The sequence below is a fragment of the Pongo pygmaeus genome, chromosome 12, assembly GCF_028885625.2.
Source record: "Pongo pygmaeus isolate AG05252 chromosome 12, NHGRI_mPonPyg2-v2.0_pri, whole genome shotgun sequence".
Classification (NCBI taxonomy): Eukaryota; Metazoa; Chordata; class Mammalia; order Primates; family Hominidae; genus Pongo; species Pongo pygmaeus.
Genome location: NC_072385.2, coordinates 132,897,831 through 132,919,920, shown reverse-complemented (window position 1 = coordinate 132,919,920; position 22,090 = coordinate 132,897,831). Strand labels below are relative to the sequence as shown.

Here is a 22,090-nt window from a genome sequence, read left to right as displayed (position 1 = left end):
TCCCACCAACAGTGTAAAGGTGTTCCTATTTCTCCACATCCTCTCCAGCACCTGTTGTTTCCTGACTTTTTAATGATCGCCATTCTAACTGGTGTGAGGTGATATCTCATTGTGGTTTTGATTTGCATTTCTCTGATGGCCAGTGATGATGAGCATTTTTTCATGTGTTTTTTGGCTGCATAAATGTCTTCTTTTGAGAAGTGTCTGTTCATATCCTTTGCCCACTTTTTGATGGGGTTGTTTGTTTTTTTCTTGTAAATTTGTTTGAGTTCTTTGTAGATTCTGGATATTAGCCATTTGTCAGATGAGTAGATTGCAAAAAATTTCTCCCATTCTGTAGGTTGCCTGTTCACTCTGATGGTAGTTTCTTTTGCTGTTCAGAAGCTCTTTAGTTTAATTAGATCCCATTAGTTTAATTAGATCCATTTGTTGATTTTCTCAGGTTATCTAATCTGTTGACATATAATTGTCCAGGGCATGTTCAGCATCTGCAGTGGGATGAGAACCCGCCAGCATGTTGGAGGCCCAGACAGGCGAGTCCCTCTGGGTCCTTGTGTGAATAGTAGTAATGTGGTTAGGCTTTGTGTCTCCACCCAGATCTCATCTTGAATTGTAATCTTCATGATTCCATGTGCCTAGGGAGAGACCTGGTGGGAGATGATTGGATCATGAGGGTAGTTCCCCCATGTTGTTCTCATGATAGTGAGTGAATTCTCATGAGATCTGATGGTTTTATAAGGGGCTCTTTCCCTTTTGCTCCTCACTCTTCTCTCTCCTGCTGCCATGTGAAGAAGGGCCAAGCTTGCTTCCCCTTCACCCTTCACCCTTCATTGTTGCTGTGGGGAATATGAGCAGGGGACTTCCCATTCCACCATATGCTGACATCACCCTTGGGTCTTTTCTTTTGTTAAGTAATTAGACCAATGATAGTTGAGGTTCCTTAGTTTTCTCAGTTTTTTTTTTTAAAAAAAAGACTCTGTAAAGAATAGATGCATACTTAAGTCTAATTCATTTTAAATATGTATTTATATGATACAAATCACATGTAATAAATGCAACTGTTTTTATTTCCATTTGCCTCCAACATGTTACAAGCCCATGCACTGGCAGAAGTTATTTTCCTCCATTCCATTGTCAGATCAAGCTTATACTCAAGTGGTTCTTTGGCAAAATGGGAACTATGCATTTGGATAAATTATGTGTCGTTGTGAATGAGGATTAAATCATTGGATACACAGTACCAGAAAAGATTGTTCACTAAGAATTTGAAGGGAGCATATTGAGATGAAGCTAAAAAAGACATAAAAACATAAGCATTCTTCCTAATGGACATCAGCAGATGCCACAGAGTAGGGCTTTCCCTCAAGTTCTCCAACAGGAAAATAGCCCCTGTCCTGTGACACTCGGCAGGTCGTTATGCAGCATCACAGGTGACTTAGCATAATCATGCGATCCTGACTACTGGCTTAGTTATGCAGACATTTCTCTGACATCAGGTGAAGAAAAGCATTATTGATGGGGTGGCTATGGTGGTGGAGATGCTAGAGTTTTGCCTGTCTTTACCATATCAGTTTTCTATTGCCATGTAACAAACCTGTGCAAACTTAGCAGGTAACACAAGACTTTTGTTATCTCACAGTTCTCATGGGTCAGGAGTCCGGCAGCGCCCGGCTGGTCCACTGCTTGGGATCTCACCAGGCTGAAATCAAGGTGTCGGCTGGGCTGTGTTCCCATCTTCAAGGCTCACTCAGGGTTGCTGGCAGAATTCTGTCCCTTGACTTTATAGGACTCAGTTCCCCACCTTTGTCAGCCAAGGGCTGCTCTCCACCACCAGAGACCGCCATGTTCACTGACATGGTCACCCTCTGCCCTCAAGCCAGCAGCAGGTAACAGGCAACCCCATGAGCCTCCAATCTATGAATTCCTTCACTCTGACCTCTAGACCCTGACGTAAAGGGCCGTGTGTTCAGGCTGTACCCCTGCATAAATCTCCCTATCTCAAGGTCAGCTGAGTTGGGACATTGATTGCATTTGCAGAATCCTTTCACAGAAACACCTAGTTTCTGTTGATTGAATAACTGGAGCACATGTTTCCACCAAGGTCTGAGAACTGGGGGCTGCCTTTGAACTCTGACTGCTCTAGTGTCTCAACCTCTGTTTCACTCTGGAAAGCCCATAGCATGTCCACGCTTCTTAGAAATTCATCCTTTTAAAACAAAAGTGGCTTGGATGATGGTTGGCTGTTCTTCCACATGGTACCATTGGACAAAGCTGGATTTGAGCCAGGCTCCTGCCCATAGCATGTATGTTTCAGAAAATAGAGAGTGAAGAAATACTTAAGAACAAGAGAAATGCTTGAAAAGTATCCACAATCATTTTGCAAGTGAGGACGCTTCACGAGAGCCTCAGAAAAGAGGAAGACCGGTGGTGTCTCTGGGATGTGCCCCTGGGGAAGCAGGTGGTATGAAGGAATAGTACGGGGATAGGAACTAAGAGATTTCTAATCCTGCTTCACCCTCTTGGGGCCATGACCTAGATAACCCATGGGGGCTCTTGTGACGGCTTCTTTGCCGGTTTAACCAAGTAGGGTGGGAGATGATATAATACTTTACTGCTTTCTAAGATAGTTTATGAAGGTAACAAAAAATGAAACTGTACGTTTAAAGGAGCTTTGAAGCAGCAGGAGTTCAGTGATTTTTAATTGTGATGCGGTTTGGGTCTGGGTTTCCACCCGAATCTCATGTTGAAATATCCCCAGTGCTGGAGGTGGGTCCTGGTGGGAGGTGACTGGATCATGGGGCAGATTTCTCATGAGTGGTTTAGCACCAACCCCTCGGTACTGTTGTGATAGTGAGTGAGTTCTCATAAGAACCAGCTGTTTAAAAGTGTATGGCACCTGCTCTCCTTCCTTCCAACTCCTGCTATGCCCATGTCAAGTGCTGGCTCCCCCTTTGCCTTCCGCCATGATTGTAAGTTTCCTGGGGCCTCCCCAGAGTCCCAGCAGATGCCGCCATGCTTCCTGTACAACCTGTGCCACCAGAGCCAAGGAAGCCTCTTTTCCTTATAAATTATCCAGTCTTGCATATTTCTCTATGGCAGTGTGAGAATGGACTAATACAAATTGTTTGTGGAATAAGGAATGACTGAACAGAAGGAAGGAAATTCAGATTTGAGTGATTATCCCCAAAGATGAGCAATTAAACAGCTCCAGAATCTCTGTCCCACAGAATTACTGTGCATCACTTTGCAACTCTTTACAGGAGGAACTGCTTTTTATTTATCAGCTCACAGGAGCCCTGTCCATGCCTCTTGTTTTAGGCAGGCCTCAAATTGATTAAAAGTAATTGACTTTCTTTTTTTTCTAAAACATAGAAGGAAAGAAAGGGAAGGGAAGGGGAGTGGAGGGGAGGTGAGGGGAGGGGAAGGGAGGTGGAGAGGAAGAGGGAAAGGGAGGGAGTTAAGTAGTAAGGGAGGAAGAGACAAAACCCACAGCTTAGGGGTCTTTTTGCCCCACATCTACCATGTTTTTTTTAAATACAATGAAATTATGTTTTGTGAGTTACAATAAAATTTCGTTTGCTTTGTAGGCACTCACCTTATTTCAGAAGAAGAAGGCAGATGGGCTCTATAGTAGTCATAATGGAAACAGACCTACTGCAGATAAGCAGATTTTGAAAAGTGATATTACAAGTCAGAATTGTACTGCTAAATAATCTAATTTGTTTTGCAAAGGAGAGTATCATGTTTAAATAGTCATACCAAAACGAATCCTGTGGTGAATTTTCTGGAGTTCGTCCATCCCGAGAGCACAGCACTTGATGCTCTGAGCTCGTGTGTCCCGCACACAGGGTACTCCTTACCCGGGCTTCCAGGGAGACAGTGTCCTGGCGGCTGTGGAGCCTCAGGAAATGGGGCTTGTTATGGAATTTGGGAATGTGTTGGGTGGTTCTAGGAAGGGCCAGGAGATCAGGGCTTGCCCTGCACTGGGTGCCGTCAGAGCGTGGGCTGTGTCAGCAGTGTCTGGCTTAATTTCTATCCAGGAGCATGAGACAGGAAGTGGCAGGATCCAGGCCAGGCTTGTGGGAGCAGCAGCCCCTCCCTCAGGCCAGCAGCCCGCCAGAGACCTATGGGCCCTTTGTGGTTGGACGGCATCTCGTGTGTCCCCTGCTCCTGCTCTGCCTTGTTCCCTCATGTCCCTGGAGAGCCCTGGTCTGAGGTTGATGACATGTGGGACTGTGTTTTTCAGAGGAACCCCACAGCCCTGCTGGCTGCTAGCAGGTGACAGAGCTGCTGTTTCTTTCTCATTATGCCGTCTTTAAATTTTCTGAAAACTTTCTTTTGACGATAGAAGATTAGGGTGTTCATGTTGACAGAGAGAGCATAATCCCATTCCACTTAGATCTCTACAAACGCCCAGTTCTCTGGCATGTGTCCTACTCTGATGAGGGCAGGGGCCACGTATTTAAGATCTGGAGGTCTCTAAGTCTTCTCAGAAGCCAATGCTGCCTTCAACACCTGGCAATTCTGGTGGGGGTGTCTTCCGTGGTGCCCAGCCCTGGGCTGCCCCCTCCACGGGCACGTAGGTGAATCAGGGTGTCCTGTGAGCACCACAGAGAGCTGCCCCGAGGCACCCGTGGACCCACTGCTAAGCGGATGAATGACTATCTAAGGTAGTTCTCCTGAGTTTGCTCTGATAGAGAACAAGGGCTGCTGATTTACGGAGGCACCCTGACACCCCTCCCCATCCAACAGATGTGCGGAGCAGCTCCGAGTTGCCTTCTCTGGGTGGAACTGCATCTGCTCCTTCTTTCCTGGGAATTCAGAATCATTCTTGAGAAATCATTCTGCATCTGTGTCATTCTCCCGACTCACTTCTCTAGGCTCCGTTACGCTTTCTCCGGGGGAGTGGTCCCCACCCACACTGTGTGACGCTGCTTCCGAGATTCCCCGGGTGTTCCTCTGTCTCTGAGTCTGTCTCTGTCTCTCTTTGTCCCTCTCTGTCTCTCTCTGTCTCTGTCTCTCTCTGTCTCTGTTTCTGCCTCTGTTAGTCCCTCTCTGTCTCTCCCTGTCTCTGTCTCTCTGTTGCTGTCTCTGCCTCTGTCTCTGCCTCTCTCTTTCTCTCTCTGCCCCTCTCTGTGTCTCTCTACCCCTCTGTCTCTCTCTGTCCCTCTCGGTCTCTGGTTTTGTCTCTGTCTCTGCCTCTGCCTCTCTCTGTCTCTGTCTCTCTCTCTCTGTCTCTCTGTCTCTGTCTCTGTTTCTCTCTGTCTCTGTCTCCCTCTGTCTCTGTCTCTCTCTGTCTCTGTCTCTGTTTCTTTCTGTCTCTGTCTCTCTGTCTCTGTCTCTGTTTCTCTCTGTCTCTGTCTCCCTCTGTCTCTGTCTCTCTCTGTCTCTGTCTCTGTTTCTTTCTGTCTCTGTCTCTCTGTCTCTGTCTCTGTTTCTCTCTGTCTCTGTCTCCCTCTGTCTCTGTCTCTCTCTCTCTGTCTCTGTCTCTCTCTGTCTCTGTCTCTCTCTGTCTCTGTCTTTCTGTCTCTCTTTTTCTCCCTCTGCAGCCTCTCAGTCGAGGATCTTTTCTTTTCACCTCCGAGGATTATTCATTTTTTTTCATTTTGACTGTAAGGGATTAGCACCCTGTCTATGAAAAGATGCTGCAAAGTCTCCGCTTTTGTACATTAAGATCTTTTCTTCGTATCCAAGCAAGATAAATTCGTAACAAGTTGTCTGCCTTAAACATTAATTTGATTTTTCTTTCCTTTGTGTGTGGAGATTTAATAGGCTTTCAGAGTTTGTGATGAAAATGAACAGGAAAGGCTTCTTAAGCTGGCAGTGCTGGATCGCTGTAGAGGAAAGCAGTGCAGGATGGAGGGTGTCTCCCTGTCCTGCCTGCTGCTGGAGGTGCTGGATCACTATAGAGGAAAGCAGTGCAGTGATGGAGGGCGTCTCCCTGTCCTGCTGTGGAGGTGCTGGATCGCTGTAGAGGAAAGCACTGCAGGATGGAGGGTGTCTCCCTGTCATGCTGCTGGAGGTGCTGAATCGCTGTAGAGGAAATCAGTGCAGTGATGGAGAGCGTCTCCCTGTCCTGCCTGCTGCTGGAGGTGCTGGATCGCTGTAGAGGAAAGCGGTGCAGTGATGGAGGGTGTCTCCCTGTCCTTCCTGCTGCTGGAGGTGCTGGATTGTTGTAGAGGAAAGCAGTGCAGTGATGGGGAGCGTCTCCCTGTCCTGCCTGCAGCCCCGGCATTGATCTTGTGTCTCTGCCAACTGCGTCCAATTCCTCAGTGCATCCTGGGATCCCTGTGCTCCTAGCCCCACAACCACAGCTGTGGCCAGAGTCATTTTACCATGAACCCCTCACCTCAATTTCCTGGCACCCTCCCCATTACAACTAAACATGAACCAAAGTCACTGAGTTTTCCTGCTGCTGAAAGGGGAGAACTATCAGTGACATCATTCGTATTGGGCCAAATTAATCCCCAAGCAGGGAGGAGCCAGGCGTGTCTGGTGGAAAGAGTAGGTGGAGAAGGTTTTAGAGGCATGAGACCTTCGGGGTATACATGACCTCAGCACACTAACCTGGCTCTGAAGACCTCATTTTAGTCAGCGTGGGCTGCTGTAGCCCAGTTCCACAGATGGGTGACCTTAGTTCCACAGATGGGTGGCCTTACGCAGCAGTCATGCATCCCTCGAGCTCTGAAGGTGCAAGTCCAGGGTCAGGCGGTCAGTCTGGTGAGGGCCTGTCCTGCATTGCAGACGGCACCTTCTCTCTGTGTCTCCATGTGGAGGAAGGGATGAGGGTCTCCCTGTGGCCTCTTCTGTAAGGGCACAGACCCCATCAGGCTCCACCCTCAGGACCTCATCACCTCTCAAAGGCCCCACCTTCCAACACGACTGCCTTGGGGGCTAGGATTTCAGCACGGAACATTTGGGGAGCCACGTTCAATCCACTGAGAATTTGACCCCAGACTTGGGGATGGGAGTTGCTAGGGACACTCCACTTTTAGGAATTAGGCCAAACTTTTCCATTACTATGGAAGTCACACTCTTCAAAAACTGGATTTAATTTCATTTTTTATTCTATCTGTGCCTCTGCCTGGAGCACAGTCCTGGGGATGCCACCTGACCCTTGACCCTTGACCTGGCTTCCCAGCCTCCTCGTCCCCCTCTCGCCTCCTCTGCTGCATGGCCATCCCTCCTGTTACCTGCTCTGTGCTTACCTCAGAGACCAAATATCCCCATGCTCTGCCTCCCAGGCCCCTCACCTGGAGTGTTCCAAGGCCTCTCTGATGCCGCGTGCCCAGCGTGGGAGGAGGAGGTACAGACGGAACCCTCGGCGGCATCTGCAGAATGCATTCTACGTTCCCCTCACCTCATACTCAGTCTTATCTGGAAAAGCAAAACTATTCTTCTGGCTGAATGGTTTCCTGGTGTAGAGATTTTTATGTTTACCTGGACTGGGCCCAGTCTCCAGGCCTCGGCTGGGTGTTCTGAGTCGGCGCTCACCTCACTCTACGGCTCGTTTCAGACACAATGTTTCCATCCCAGGAGAAAGAATGGAAGCCGTGATAACTCAGGTCACAAGAGTGGTTACATTCCTGGAGTTCACGGAACCCCTCCAGCAGGTGCAGTTGTGTTTAGTACCTAAACAAATATATAGGAAAAATGCAGTGTTAGGAAAACATTGAGCTGTGTAAGCAGTGGCCATTCACGTGGCTTTAATGTACAGAAGAGGCTCTTTGTTAGTTAAGAACTGAGGTTGTGAATCGGAGACTGAGTTCTTTATAAAGCTCACTTGTGTATGTGTGTATGTGTGTCCCTGCCTTTACCACCTCTGGCCTTATGAGTCAGAAAGTGGTAAAATTGATGAATCTGCATCCTCCTTGATTTCTTCATCTTTAACATTATAACACCAGGACTTTCTTCGTAGGATGATTGTGAGGGCTAAAACCACTGCAGCATATAAAGTAATTTACACAGTGTTTATTACAAGGTGTGAATAAATGCCAGCTGGTTCTTTTTATCCTCGTTATAAATCCAATTGTTAGTAATCTATGTGTTATCCTTCCTCATTTCTCCCAAAAGTATTAAATATTTAACTTTAAAGATGTATGTAGGAGTATGAAAAGAATCAGGATGCTTTTGTGAAAGGAGCCTAAGAATTCTTTGCACATTGTTGAGCAGTCGTAAAATAAGCAGCAGAAAAGCAGTGCCAGGAGGTGGAATTGGCATCCTCGTGTCTGGTCCTCTCTTGAGAGTCGGCTTTTACTACTTTTGTGCTTCTGTAAAGTCCGTAGCTTACGGTTAGCAGGAAACATTGACGGACAGCTCTTTGAGCCAGCGCTTCTGTCTTTCCTGTGCACACTCAGTCCTGTGACCTCCCAGTGTGGGACGAAGCTCCACTCACATCTGCGTTTTGGGGTGGAATTTAAGCACCGTCTGGACTAAGAAATCATTGCAGAGACGTTCATTCCCAAGGATCTGAATGAAGTAGAAAAGTGCAGACGCTCAGGGACGATTCGTCCTGCTCTTGAGTGACACCAGGTCTTTCTCATCTTTGGCTCAGGAGGTGCAGCCCATGGTGCGTGCAGGTTAGCACACCTGGGCAGGGCACAATCTGAGGGCACACGGAGGCCCATTAACACCAGCCGTGTGTTCAGTGATCAGATTTTATGCGGGAAACATTTCTTGACCACCATTTAATACCACTCGCTACACTGGAAAAAAGAAAAAAAAACAAAAACAAAAACAAAAAACCTTGCTATGGATTATGTGATTAAATGATAACTTTCAAAAATGTATTAAAACTTTCAAAAATGCATTAAAGTTGGAATGTAAGGCATTCTATTGACCAATACCAAATTCTACTGGTTTATAACCATTGATTTTGATTCCATGGGCTTTGAGATAGCCTATTAGGTTATTGTCAATTCAGAGGAAACCTACATGGTTATGTCATTAGAAAGTTGGATTTGGATTTTAAAATGAAGGTTGATCTCTGGAAAAGGACCTGGAGGACTGTTGAACACAATGTGTGTTTCTCAAAAACGGGATGATTGCTCAGAATGTTCTCCATGTACATGGCACCCTTTCTGCCAGTCACCCAGCTTCATAGAGGTTAAATCGGAAGCGTAGGCAGCAGTGGGTGGGACCGCGCCACGCTCCGTCCCCGGCACCAACTGGGAATACAGGCGGCGTTTCCGTTGGAATCACCCCATCAGTATGGAAAGACACAGGGACCCAAAGCTCTGCTAAACAGAGGTGCAAGGCCTTGAGGCCATGACAGTGACCTCCTGGACACAGAAGCCTGTGATACACCAAGGCTCACACCGAGAGAAATGTGGGACCCAGCGTGTGAAGGACGCTCTTCGACTGAACTGAGAGAAAAGGTGGAGACTGAACCAGGCTTCTTATCTTCATTTTCCTCAGCTATAGGTAAAACCGCAAGTTCTCTTATGCAAAATAGTTATAGAAAACTAAATTTGGAGAGGTTAGGACTTAGTCCCGGTAAATTTAGCCTGTAAGAATCTTTTAGACTGTTTTATTTTTATAGAAAATAAATCTATCTCTGTTTCAAATTGATTGTATTTTGAATTTTTAACAGTAACTTCACTCATTATGTAAAGTGAACTTTTAAAATGTGTTTGTTTTTTCAAACATGAGGAATTTGAGCCCATAATCAAGCCCATTAGACACTTTATAGCACTGTAACAGGCAGCTGCCTTGCTTCCCTGGACAGAAAGCAGGTGTCCTGCATGCTGTCTGCCCGAAGGGAGAGGTGCGATGTATAAGTGTCCTTGTACATTCAGCACCACCCCAACTGTGTATTTTAAATCAGTGTTTACATTTTTATAAAGAGTTATTTTATCATCACTGAAAGAGGTTCTGTGGTGTTTTTTCCTAAGTTAATTCTGCATTTGCCCTTAACAACAAAACCAAACAAAACATATAAAATCTCTTCTAGTGATGATGAAATAGCTCTTGAACAAAAGCAAACAAAAAATGCATTTATTTCCAAGCAGGAATTGAGCACCTACTGTGTACACTTTCCAAGGTAGGAAGGATTCCTATAGGACTAACAGCCTGTCCAGCTGATGGCTGCTGTGCCGAGGCCACGGATGGGTAGAGGATAGTCGGGCCCTCGCTGGTGTCCAGCGTCTGCTGCTGCAGGCGGGTGTTCTCTCCCGAAGCGGAGGAGCCGCCCGTGTGACTCTCATCAACAGCATTGTTGGTGTGGGAGGGAGAGTCACGGCAGACAGCCTTTGAGCTCGTCCGCTCAGGCGCGAATCCGTTTCCCCACCGTATCCACCCCGGAGTCCTGCAGCTTCCACACAAGCTCCTCAGGCCTGTTGGAGTGTGGGCCTGTGCAGCCGCAGCTGGGGAAGCTGAGCTTGGGTCTCCACCGAAGTTAGGGCTTGAAGGTAGCACTGGCCCTGTTGCAGTCAGCCTTGGTGTCTGTCATCTGGTGGAATTAATCATTTCCTCTGAGACATGATCACGTTTTACAGTAAACTTGTATAAAATATAAACAAGTTCTCTGGTGGTGGTGCTTCTGCTCGTACTGGTGCAGCCATTAAAGTTCTGCTGGGTCTAAGCGAGGGCACCTCGCTGCATCTTGTGGCTCAAACACCGCTCCACTGGGCAGGTCGGCTCCGCTCTAAAGTGAGGAAGAGAGCCGGAGGGGCCGGCAGCCTCCCCGTGCAGGGGACGAAGCCTCCCGCCTCGTGCGGGGGACAGAGCCTCCCGCGTCCTGCAGAGGATGGAGCCTCCCGCCTCGTGCGAGGGATGAGGCAGCACCTGCAGCGTCCAGGCCTTTCTGCGTCTCAAGGCTGGGGTCTGAGTGTCTGAGTGCTGTGCTGTGTGGGCTGAGTGCTGTACCGTGTCTCAGATCTCAGCTAGTGCTTCTGTCATTCTTGTGCACACTCAGCCCTGTGACCTCCCAGCGTGGGATGAAGCTCCACTCACGTCTGCACTTTAGAGCTGGTCCTCGTGGTCATGGACTGTGAATTACCCATGTTCACACGTGTGCTTAAAATGTGGCCTTGACATTTACAAAATACGGTTCTCTTAGGATCAGAGAACATGGACTGCAAGGCCCGCTCTGGCCCTGATCCATCTGGTTTCTGGCTGTGGGTCCCTGCTGTGGGGGGGAGCGCCTCTCTCTCACCCAGGCCCCGTTCAGCGCAGCTGTCCAGCCCCTGGGAGACTCTCAACTTCCACTGCCTGCACGCCCAGGCTGTTGCCCACCTGGGGGGGCCTGCTCTGGGCTTCCTTTTATCAACAGATCTCGACATTTTCTCACGTTACCTAGAAATTACTGCTGTGTCCCGGGCCCTGAGCCACCTAGTTTAAGGAAGCTATGGACTAAAGGGGCAGGAGCTGACTTTGGTGTTGGGTAAAAACGCAGCCACAGCTTCTGCTGCTCCGTTCATTGTCAGGTGTGCAGCCTTCACCCATGTTCCATTTGATAGTCCAGATAATTTTCACTCTGGATTCATGCAGGCTACCAGGATACAGCATTCTGTTTTAATGATGAGGTTTTATTCTTTGAAATGGAAAAAGGAAACGAAGATCAGTGAGTAAACTTAGGCATGCTGTTGTATTATGATGACCTGCCTGGTATATCAGACACAATTTTATAAACAGACCTCACGGGCAGCCAGGATCAGAGGGACGGGCACTGGAAAATGTGATGTCTGACGGCCGGGACTCAGGAGCAGTTTACAGAGAAGAAAAGGCCGACGCTGAAGCTGAGAAGATTTGGGGACAGTTCTGTGAGTGATGCCTTCACCTGGATGAAAAGCGAAGTCCCATTGTGGTCACAGGTCACCCTCTGTCCTGCCTGCTGCTGGGGGTGCCCACCTGGGTGGTCGAGGCCAATTGGTTGGTCTCGTTTGGTCTCAGATAACCAGGAAGTAGCACTGAGCCCCTGGATGCTGGTTGTGCGTCCCTGGAGGAAACACAGATAACCGTTCCACCTTGTGGGCAGCGCAGTGCCCAGATCCATGGGTCCTACCTTACAGATAGCACAGTGCCCTGGTCGACAGCGTGGGGGGCCACAGGTTCCCAAGCTTAGGCCCAGGCCCCACACTCAGCAGCTGTTCGGCCCGGCCAGTGGCACAAGCCCCCGCTACCTACCGTCCTGCACCCTGGGCAGTTGAAATGACAGTGCCTCTTCCATAGGGTCACTGCGAGGGTGAAATAGATCCAAAACGTAAACTACTTAGGATAATGACAGTGCCTCTTCCATAGGATCACTGCGGGGGTGAAATAGATCCGAAACGTAAGTTACTTAGGATAGTGACAGTGCCTCTTCCATAGGATCACTGCGAGGGTGAAATAGATCCGAAACGTAAATTACTTAGGATAATGACAGTGCCTCTTCCATAGTATCACTGCGGGGGTGAAATAGATCCGGAACATGAATTACTTAGGATAATGACAGTGCCTCTTCCATATGGTCACTGTGAGGGTGAAATAGATCCGAAACGTAAGTTACCTAGGATAATGACAGTGCCTCTTCCATAGCATCACTGCGGGGGTGAAATAGATCTGAAACATAAGTTACTTAGGATAATGACAGTGCCTCTTCCATAGTGTCACTGAGAGGGTGAAATAGATCCAAAACGTAAGTTACTTAGGATAATGACAGTGCCTCTTCCGTAGGATCACTGCGGGGGTGAAATAGATCCGAAATGTGAATTACTTAGGATAGATCCTGGCACAAAGCCAGCTCGTAATGAGCGACGGCCTTTATTTAGTTCTCTGTTGTTGTTACAGTTACTGCTGCCACCATCATATATGACCAGTTCTTATAATCAGGTGGCATGCCCAGCAGTGTGGGTGTGAAAGGAAGCACAAGCCATTCAATGCAGCACCATGCCCTCGCTCCAGATGGTCCCCGGTGGAGAGGAAAATGATCATGAGGACGCGTTAAATGTGCATACGCCAGCCATGAGCTCCTCCTTTCACCTCTCTCCTCTGCTTCCTTCTCAAAGCCCAGTGGTGTGAGCCCATTGTCAGATGAGGGAACCCCACAGCGTGGCTGAGATCCGGTGGAGTCAGTCCTACCAGCAGGCAGCAGGCAGAGGGGAGTGTAGACACCACCTTCCCGTGACAAACCCAGGTGCTGGAATCCTGCTGGGTCTTCTCAAACATTTACTCACAAAGCAAACACTCACGCGTGCCTACTGAGTGCCAGGGCTGTTAGTGCTGGCCGTGGTGGAAAGAACAAAGTGCAGGACGCCCTCTGTGCTGAGGCCCTCAGCAAACACACAGGCTCGTGATGGGCCCACGGCAAGACGCATGGATGTGCGCAGCATCCCTGCAGGCTGCTTCCTGTCCTTCCCATCCATGGGGAGGCCTTCAGGGAGTCCCTGGACATCGTGCTCCAGTGCCCCACTCACTGGCCTCGGCATGGCCTGCACGGATGGGATCTCCTGCCTCTCCTGCTTCTGCAGCACTGCCCGGGGAAGTGAGGGTCTCAGAAGACCCAAACCCTGTTCTCACAAACCAATGGGAAGTGACAGAGAAGGGTGAGGAGGTGCCCTGTGAGACACCACAGGGGAGAAATTCTCTTTCTTGGACCTACTGAACTTTTCTTTGTTTCGAGTGAACACTTTATTTGTGGCCTGAATTTCTGGTAACAATGACTTTTTTTCCCCCCTGAGGTGGAGACTTAGTTGCCCAGGCCGGAGTGCAGTGATATGATCTTGGCTCACTGCAGCTTCCACCTCCCAGGTTCAAGGGATTCTCCTGCCTCAGCCTCCCAAGTAGCTGGGACTACAGGTGCCCGCCACCATGCCTGGCTAAGTTTTGTATTTTTAGTAGAGACAGGGTTTCACCATGTTGGTCAGGCTGGTCTTGGACTCCTGACCTCAGGTGATCTGCTGGCCTCGGCCTCTCAAAGTGCTGGGATTCCAGGCATGAGCCACCACGCCCAGCCCACAATGACTTTTTAATGAACAAGTTACTACATAGTTCCCGAACTTAAATTAGCCCTCTATTAATATTTAATATGGACTATTTAGAAATGCCACTGCATGACAGGGAAGTAGAAAAAATATATTTTTCTAAATTGTACTAAAAAATAATATACTACAGAGACAGTTTTGAAATAAAATATGTAAACGAAATTTCAAGATTTTTCAAATTCTGAAACATACACATTCTGTTTTTGTCTTATGAGTACTCATAATTTTCAGTCATGAGCTAAAATACACACACATGCACATACACACACATGCACACTCTCCTTATTTTCCAAAGCATGAAGGCTTAAAGTTAAGTAAAGAAAATAGGCATGCGTGCAATGCATACCTTTCTTCCCTGTTACCTCAGGCACAGAGGGAGGTGGTGGCCAGAGCCGACGGGGAGTGACAGGCTGTGGTTGTAATGAGGGCCGCCAGCCATCATTTATGGATGAAAGCTTCCTTGGTTAAATTTTGTAAGGTCCAATGTATTTATTCTTTAAAAACTGGACAGCTTATTAAAAAGGTGATTTACACATTTTGACTTCCCTTTCTCCGACACTGAAGCTTTGACGAGCAATTAAGAATTCTCAGTTTTTAGGGTCAAATTTTATAGTTACTGGAATCCCACAGCACAAGTGAAGCAGGAGGTTGGAAGAGTGGTCATTGGTAGTGGATGTAGGAGGGGTCTCGGTTTGGAGCTTTAATAATAACTGATAATGCCCTGTGATTGGTTTCCGCTGAGGCAGATGATTTGAAAAAGGGTCAAATCTGTTGAGGTGTGTTTTATGACAGGAAGATTCCCTGGGGTGTGGGCGGGATTCGGAGGCCTTTCTGGATGTGGACAGGAAGACCGAGCAAAGGCAGGCAGTGTGACCGGACACATGAGAGCTGGGCTGTGGGGCTTTTCCCGGCAGGATCCACAGGGTGCAGTGTCGAGGCTGGCACTGAGCCCACAGTCAAGAGCGCAGGAAGAACAGCCCAAACAGACTGGCTGTCGTCCACGGGAGGTGGAGACCCGAGCACGTAACTTCAATTCCTTAATGTCCTAATACGTTAAGACGTGTGCTTTGAACTTTATTGGAATAAATTTATTTCTCTTAGCCAAAAACTGTGAATTGATTCACTTTCTAGAGTATAAGTCTATTTTCAGTTTTCTCTTTGGAATTGAAAAATTCTCTAAGGGCATGAGGAAACCCTGGGAGGAGGGTAGACTTTTCCAAAGTGCCGACACAGTCAGTGCTTGGCTTCCCCATGGATGGCGAGTGTCTGGGAGCTGGTTTGGTTTCATCTCGGGGGACCCCGGGGTGTCAAGCGCTCTGCCTTCACTTGGTGTGGGTTTGCTTACAGTGGCTTCCTACAATCTCATGGGTGGCCATCAAACAGCATGTTAGCTCCTGAGCAGCAGATGCTCTGTGCATTTTAGCTCCGACAACGACCTTGACCACATGCACACCATCCTAAAAGGCCTGAGTGGCCACCGCGAGGCGGGTAGAGAGGCCGGGTTCCATCCATGAGCCGCGGAGGAAACTCGGAGCAAACCGTGAAACTCGGAGGAAACAAAGGCCCATAAATGCCCTGGAAGAAGCGGCTCCTAATCTTGCATCCAGACGTGCCTGAAAGCAGATTGCATAACTTACACTAGTTACCCGGCTTCTATAACAATAAACCAAACAGTGAACCAACAGTGAGCCAACCTGTGAACTTTCTTTCCCCGTTTCATTAACATGTTAGTATCTGCCATCAGCATTCATGTCAACAACTTTCACAGTTTCTGTTCATTAGATACTTAATTTGTATTGCTTTCTTTGACAAATGACAGACTAATAATGTTTATATGGTACTTATGGGCTTACAAATAACTTTGTTTAGGTTATCCCATTTGTTCCTCTCAGTATTCCTATTGTGTGGTATAGTTGGCATTTGAAGCCCGTCGTACGGACAAGGAAAGCCCAGCTCAGAGGTGAGATGTCCAGCCTGCCTCATGTAGCTATGGCATAAACGTGCCTGGACTGTAGACGCCTTCCTTTTCATTGCAGGACACAGCCGTCTGCCCTTCGTGTGAGGCCATGAGCCTCTGGGGCTCCACGTGTGTTCGCTGCCTCAGGGGGCAAAGCTGATCTTTCTCAAGACCACAGCATCGATAAAGGGTCCTTCATGAAGCCTGAGTCCACCGTCTCTCCCTCACATCTTATTCCTGCTACATCAATGATGGTGTAAACCTCTGAAGGCAGAGTTAGGACTCTGGACTCTGATTCCTTCTCACCACTGACTTTACGAGGATGACCACAGTACTGACCCTGTTGAGAGCACCCAGTGTTCAGTCATCCGTGCAGTTGGTGCATACGTCACTAACCCTGAGAATCAGGAAATGCCAACTCCTTGAGAAGACACTGTTGTTAGCACATGTGAGCTGGAGCCAAGTGGTGACCACACGTGTCTTTCACACCCCCTTACACGCGCAACCAGGCACCCCCTATTCATGAGAGGGGGGCGCCCCTGCCCCACGCTGCCCTGAGGTCCCTGCAGGCCCCACAAGGCACCCCCGATTCATGAGAGGGGGGACCCCTGTCTCATGCTGCCCTGAGGTCCCTGCAGGCCCCCTAGTCTAGCTGGCTCCAGGCAAAGCTGCCCCTGGCCCACACTGGCACCGCCTCCTGTTCCTCCCCAGGCCTTTGGAGAAGAACAGGCTCTTCTGAAAGAATAAAAGTGTAGAGCTCTGAGATGGGGAAAATTGGAGGGTGGGACACAGGGAACTTTTGAGGATTCTTCTAAAGTCTGTTTTTGGTCTGAGAGTTGGTTGGCCAAGAATATGGAATACATGACTGTTTATCAAGGTGTTCACTGGTGAGTTGTGTGCGTGTGTGTGTGTGCTGTAGCTCAATGTAAAATATGCCTAAAAATAAGTCTCTGACCTCTTCATGTGGGGAGCCAGGGAACTTGGCTGTCATCCGCAATAATCTACTTGACCCAGCTGTTTATTTACCACTAGATTAAGGTCAGCCTTGCTTTGTATGTGACACACTAGTTAACATGAACAAATGAGAAATGATGGCGATGAGCCCATTTTTAGTTAGCACTTACTTTAATAAGAATTAATGGATACTCGGACAAAAGTGTAGATATAAGTCTCTCAATATTTAATAAGCACCTAATTGATGTGGAATAGTACACAATGTGCCTAAAACAGTCTCCCAGCATTTTACAGTGTAAAGATTAATTTATTATAGCAGACATCCAGGATCAAAGGCCCCACGGGAAGTGATGGATCCTGAGGGACAGGTGCTCCCCAGGAAGACCAGGGAAGGTGATCAGAAAGGGATGTGCGAAGGTGGAGGTGGAGCGGCCTGCCCTTCCCACACGGGGGACCTGCTTTCTCCAGCTTCTTCCCCTCTCTGACTCCACACAGTCACCTTCACCTTCACCTCTGTCCTCCTGCAAAGTCAAGAGTATTTTAAAAAGTATTTTAAAGAGTCTTTTTAAAAGAATGACTTTTAAAATAGCAAACTCTGGTCTGATAGATTTGGCTCAAAAATATGCACAACTGTGTTATACCATCTCTGTTTCCTACCCCTTCCCCTACATACCCCTCCTTGCCTAAGAAAGCAGCGATGACACTCACATTTGAAAGATTATTAAAACATAGCTTAGTGATGACTTATTTTTTTAAAAGAATATGTTTGTTTTGTTCTGTATTTTATCTTCAGTTAGCTGCTTGAGACCATGGAGGTATTATGAGTCATATAAGTTCATGTGCATTGTTTTCTTTTCTTTTTTTTTTTATTTTTTTTATAGGGTCTCACTCTGTTGCCCAGGCTGGAGTGCAGTGGCGTGATCTCAGCTCACTGCAACCTCTGCCTCCTGGGTTCAGGAGATTCTCCTGCCGCAGCCTTCCCACTAGCTGGAGCTACAGGTGTGTGCCACCATGCTCGACTGATTTTTGTATTTTTGGTAGAGACGGGATTTCACCATGTTGGCCAGGCTGATCTCAAACTCCTGACCTCAAGTGATCCTCCCACCTCAGTCTTCCAAAGTGCTGTGATTATAGGCGTGAACCACTGCGCCTGGCCAATATGCACTATTTTCTTAAGAAAAAGTCTACAAAAGTGTACGTGACATTTCTCTTTTTCACATAGGTATATGTAAAGTATGTTTTTAAAAGATGTTGCATGACAGGGAAGAACTACTGAATCTGAGACAGTTGGTTTGTTGTTAATACTTTGCCGTGATCGAGTTCTCAGCAAGTGGAGTGTCATGGAGCAACGGAAGGGGACCATGTTCTCCCGAAGCTCCCCTGTCAATCAGAAGCACACAGGTGGTCCTAGAGAAGGGTGGATGCTGAGTGCAGAGGGTGCCTGGGCTGCTCCAGCCTCACCCCATCAGGAGCTTTAAGTGCTCCATCCAAAGGGTCTTCGAAAGAATAACCAGTAAGAATCCTGCAGACAATAACTCCAGAATTTCAGGAGCACTGTTCTTTCCTTGACAAAGTGCTTTTCATGTTTCGTCAAATTAGAAGTAGCTCCTGTTACCAAGGGAATTCGGGGTTTGGCCTTGGTCTCAGTGAGCCTGCTGACTCTACTGAGGCGCCTGAGGAAGTGGTGCAGTTGCCCCGTGTCCTGGGTCCAGGGTAGAGCCCTGCTGAGCATCAGCCTTGAAACTCACCAGAGGCAGGCCCACTCCCCTCGCTGCGGGGCCTCCTGGACAGCTCTCTCCCTCCCCAGGTGGAACGCGTTCGAGGTGCTCGCCCTGGACGGAGTCAGCTCTGGGATCCTCCGGTTTTACACAGCCCAGGATGGCACCGACTGGCTGCGGGCGGTCTCAGCCAACATCAGGGAGCTGACACTTCAGAACGTGAGTACACGGTGTTTCTGAGTCTCTGCTGATGCTCATTCTGCATGAAAAATAATTGACGGTGTTTCCGAGTCTCTGCTGATGCTCATTCGTGCATGAAAAATAATGGAGACATCATATTTCTGATGATTTATGATTAACCCTAAACAGAAAATCATGTACTTGTTTCAATGTGTCAAACCTATGACTGAAAACATTAAAAATCAAGCCATCAGAATGTTTCCGAATCAAAGAGTATGGCTATGTCTGACAGCTGGGAATTTCTCACCTGGTTTTGTCTTCCTCCTCCCTCTGTCTGCCTCTGTCTGTCTCTGTCCCTTCCTCTCTCTTTCTCTTCACACACATACACAGAAATAGGTATATGTCATAATTTTATATTTTACCCAAATGCATTGATACAGTGTGACATTTTGAGTTGGGGAAACCTAATTGAGTTAAAAGTATAATTCTCCCAAACATTATGAAGATTTAGAAAAAGACATAATTGAGCAAAAACATTACTTCTCAGATTTGTACTGCAGTCCCCCAGAAACGAAAGTGTTCTGTCCCCTTAAGTGATGTGTTTGATATTAAAAGTCAATAGGACATTTTAAAAATTAAAGAAATGAAAAGAGATGGGGTGGGAGCGAAGACTCGATGACATGGGCGTTGCCTGGAGTGGTGGGTACCTGGACTCAGACATGGAGCCGTGGCCGCAGCCCTGGCAACTGTGGCAGGACTGGCCCTGCCTGGAGGCGGCCCTGGACCAGCCTTGCTGCCCTTGCTCCCTCTCAGCTGATTTGCCCTGTAATTGTACTTCGATCCCTGCTCTGTTCCATCGTAGCCTGGAGGCTGCAGAGGCTGGGTCCAGCTTGCAGACTGGCCAAGGGCGGCCCACCCTGCAGCCCTGCGGAGGCACCCGCCCTGCCCCTGCCCTGCCCTGCCCTGCCTACCACCTCACGTCTCCCTTGCAACCTCCCTTCTTCCTATGGCTGCTAAACAGAAGTTAACCTAACACTGGGGGAAGCAGCAATGTGTAACATTTCTCCTGTGAAGACCTCAGGGGCTTCCTTTCTGCAACCATAGAAGGAAGTACCAGGACTTTCCTAACATCGTAGTTTTCAAACACAGCACTTTAAATTCCAAAGTTATCTCAACAAATAGAAAGGGAAGAAAGGATGGTGCTCGACTCATATTTGCAGAAATGTTTGTGACGAGGAGCGCCCTTCAGTTCTGTGTCGTTTCACACATCACCCCTCATAGGCAGGGCAGAGAAGTCAGACACCCCAATATTTCAGAACAGAAATGTGGACTCTGAGCCGCCTCCCGGCTGTGTGGCTGTGTGGCTGTGGGAGCATTATGATTCTGCACCTCCACTTCCTCGTTGGTGAAATTTTGGAAAACAACATCTACCTCCATAGGTCATTTGGAGAACTAAATAAAAGAAAGAATATCAACTGTGATAACCATAATTACCATCACAGTAATACTGACTCTCACAAGGTTATGTAGAGCAGAAATCATTTCCTCACTTTTCTCAGATATTGGAATTTAAGCACCTGCTCTCGAAGTGTAACTTCACTTACATAAATGCTGATATTTGAAAAAGAGGAATTGAAGTCTGCTAGTAAAGATTTTTCTACTGCTGCCATGTTTGTATTGACTCTGGCTAGGTCTTCAGATAGGAAATATGTCATTAAAGAGGCCTGTTTCCCAGGACAGAGCGTGGCTGATGACTTGTAGCTGTCACTCAGGTGAGCCGTCCTGGCGTTGGTGGCTGTGGCCCTGACTCTTCTGCCTTCTCTCCACAGATGAAGATGGTGAACAAATGCTGCTCTCCTTCTGACCAGGTAAGGTTTGTATTTTCTGCTTCATGATGTAACACATCTCGAAAAGCAGTCTCTGGTTTTTTGAAATTTGATTTGGAAATGTTGATAGGAAAACATTAGCACATTTCAGACTGCATTTGGTGGTCTCTGCCCTGCTTGTTAATTCTATAAAACTGCTCTTTCTGTGGGAATAGCCTAGGTCATTCTGATCTCCTGTGTATAGATTATTTCTCTATTGGCAGTTATGTTTTGTAAGGAATCGTTATTTAAATGATGATTTAGATATGATTGTTTAAACTGAGAAGGGCTTTGAGATGACACACCTGTATAATTTGAAATTTTAAGCATTATATTATTTTCTTAAATAAAATCCTTACTAGGAAAGCTTCGTTCTCAGGAGGGCTTTGGCCCAATGGGTGTTATTGCCAGTGAGTAGGATCCTGTCATCCCCAAATCCAGGCAGTTTGTTCACCTGGAGCCCAGAGCCCTTAACATTGTCCTGGATTCAGGATAGCTACCTTTGTAGCCACCCTCAGGCCTGATTTTCTGCTCACTTCCCAGGTCTATGAGTACTTAGGAAAACTCTATTGTAATCAAGCTGTTTCAATATCAGCCAAATCAGTTTTTAAGCCACTGTGTTATTCTTCTGTTTCCTTTATAATAAACTTATGGTTTAACTTGTAATGTAAGGGAGTATGTTACTTATAATTCATTCATTTTCTGGTTATATCTCTTATGGGCTTAAGGAAGCATGCATCATAGCTTCAAGTTAAGAAAACTGAGAAAAACATGTTCAGTTTGCTTTAAATAGCGCACAAAAGACATTAAATAGTGCTTAGCAAGAATATTTGAATTCACAATGGAAGACTTTAGAAGAACAGGTCCCCTGCCTATCAAATATTTACTAAAACAATGGGAAAATAGGGCTGTGTTTTAAATTAAACCTCTCTAGTCAACATTTCTACATTAGAAAAGAAACACTAAGAATAAATAGTTCTTCTAAATCTAACTTTTATCTCTTTTAATATTATTCTAAATTCACCATCAACTATTTTTGTTTACATAGCTATTTTATGATTAATATTTCTATAAATCCTTCACATTAATATAGGATTCATTTCATATTCTTATACATAAAATATCATTTCCCTACTATGTGTTTTTGAAACAGAAGTTCTGAAACTTTTCCACGAAGTACATATCTCTCTATGGTTCCCACAGGAAACAGCCTTTATCAAGGCTGGTGGGACAGTGGGTCAGTTTTGCCATGATCTCTATGAGTAATTTACCATTTTGAAATTGCATCTTATTCACACATTCAAAATTCGCAAAATGTTTTCTGAGCTCCTCTTTATGGCAAACCAGAGACTCTTCTGAGGTCTTAGGAGGAGCTGCAGCTTCTGGTATCTCTCAGTGTTGGCTGCTTCTTCCCTGTGTCTCAGCTTGTTCGTCATGAGGATAGCCATCCTCTCC

At 47.0% G+C, this 22,090-nt stretch overlaps 1 protein-coding gene across 1 annotated transcript in view; it reads left to right on the top strand.

The window, feature by feature from the left end:
• The window catches only part of SNTG2 (syntrophin gamma 2), a 426,593-nt gene that overhangs the window by 279,514 nt on the left and 124,989 nt on the right, over positions 1-22,090 (top strand). Inside the window, exons 10-11 of the mRNA XM_054476287.2 lie at positions 18,680-18,809; positions 20,600-20,638. Of these exons, the coding sequence (XP_054332262.1) occupies positions 18,680-18,809; positions 20,600-20,638 (169 nt within the window). The remainder of the gene's footprint in view (positions 1-18,679; positions 18,810-20,599; positions 20,639-22,090) is intronic.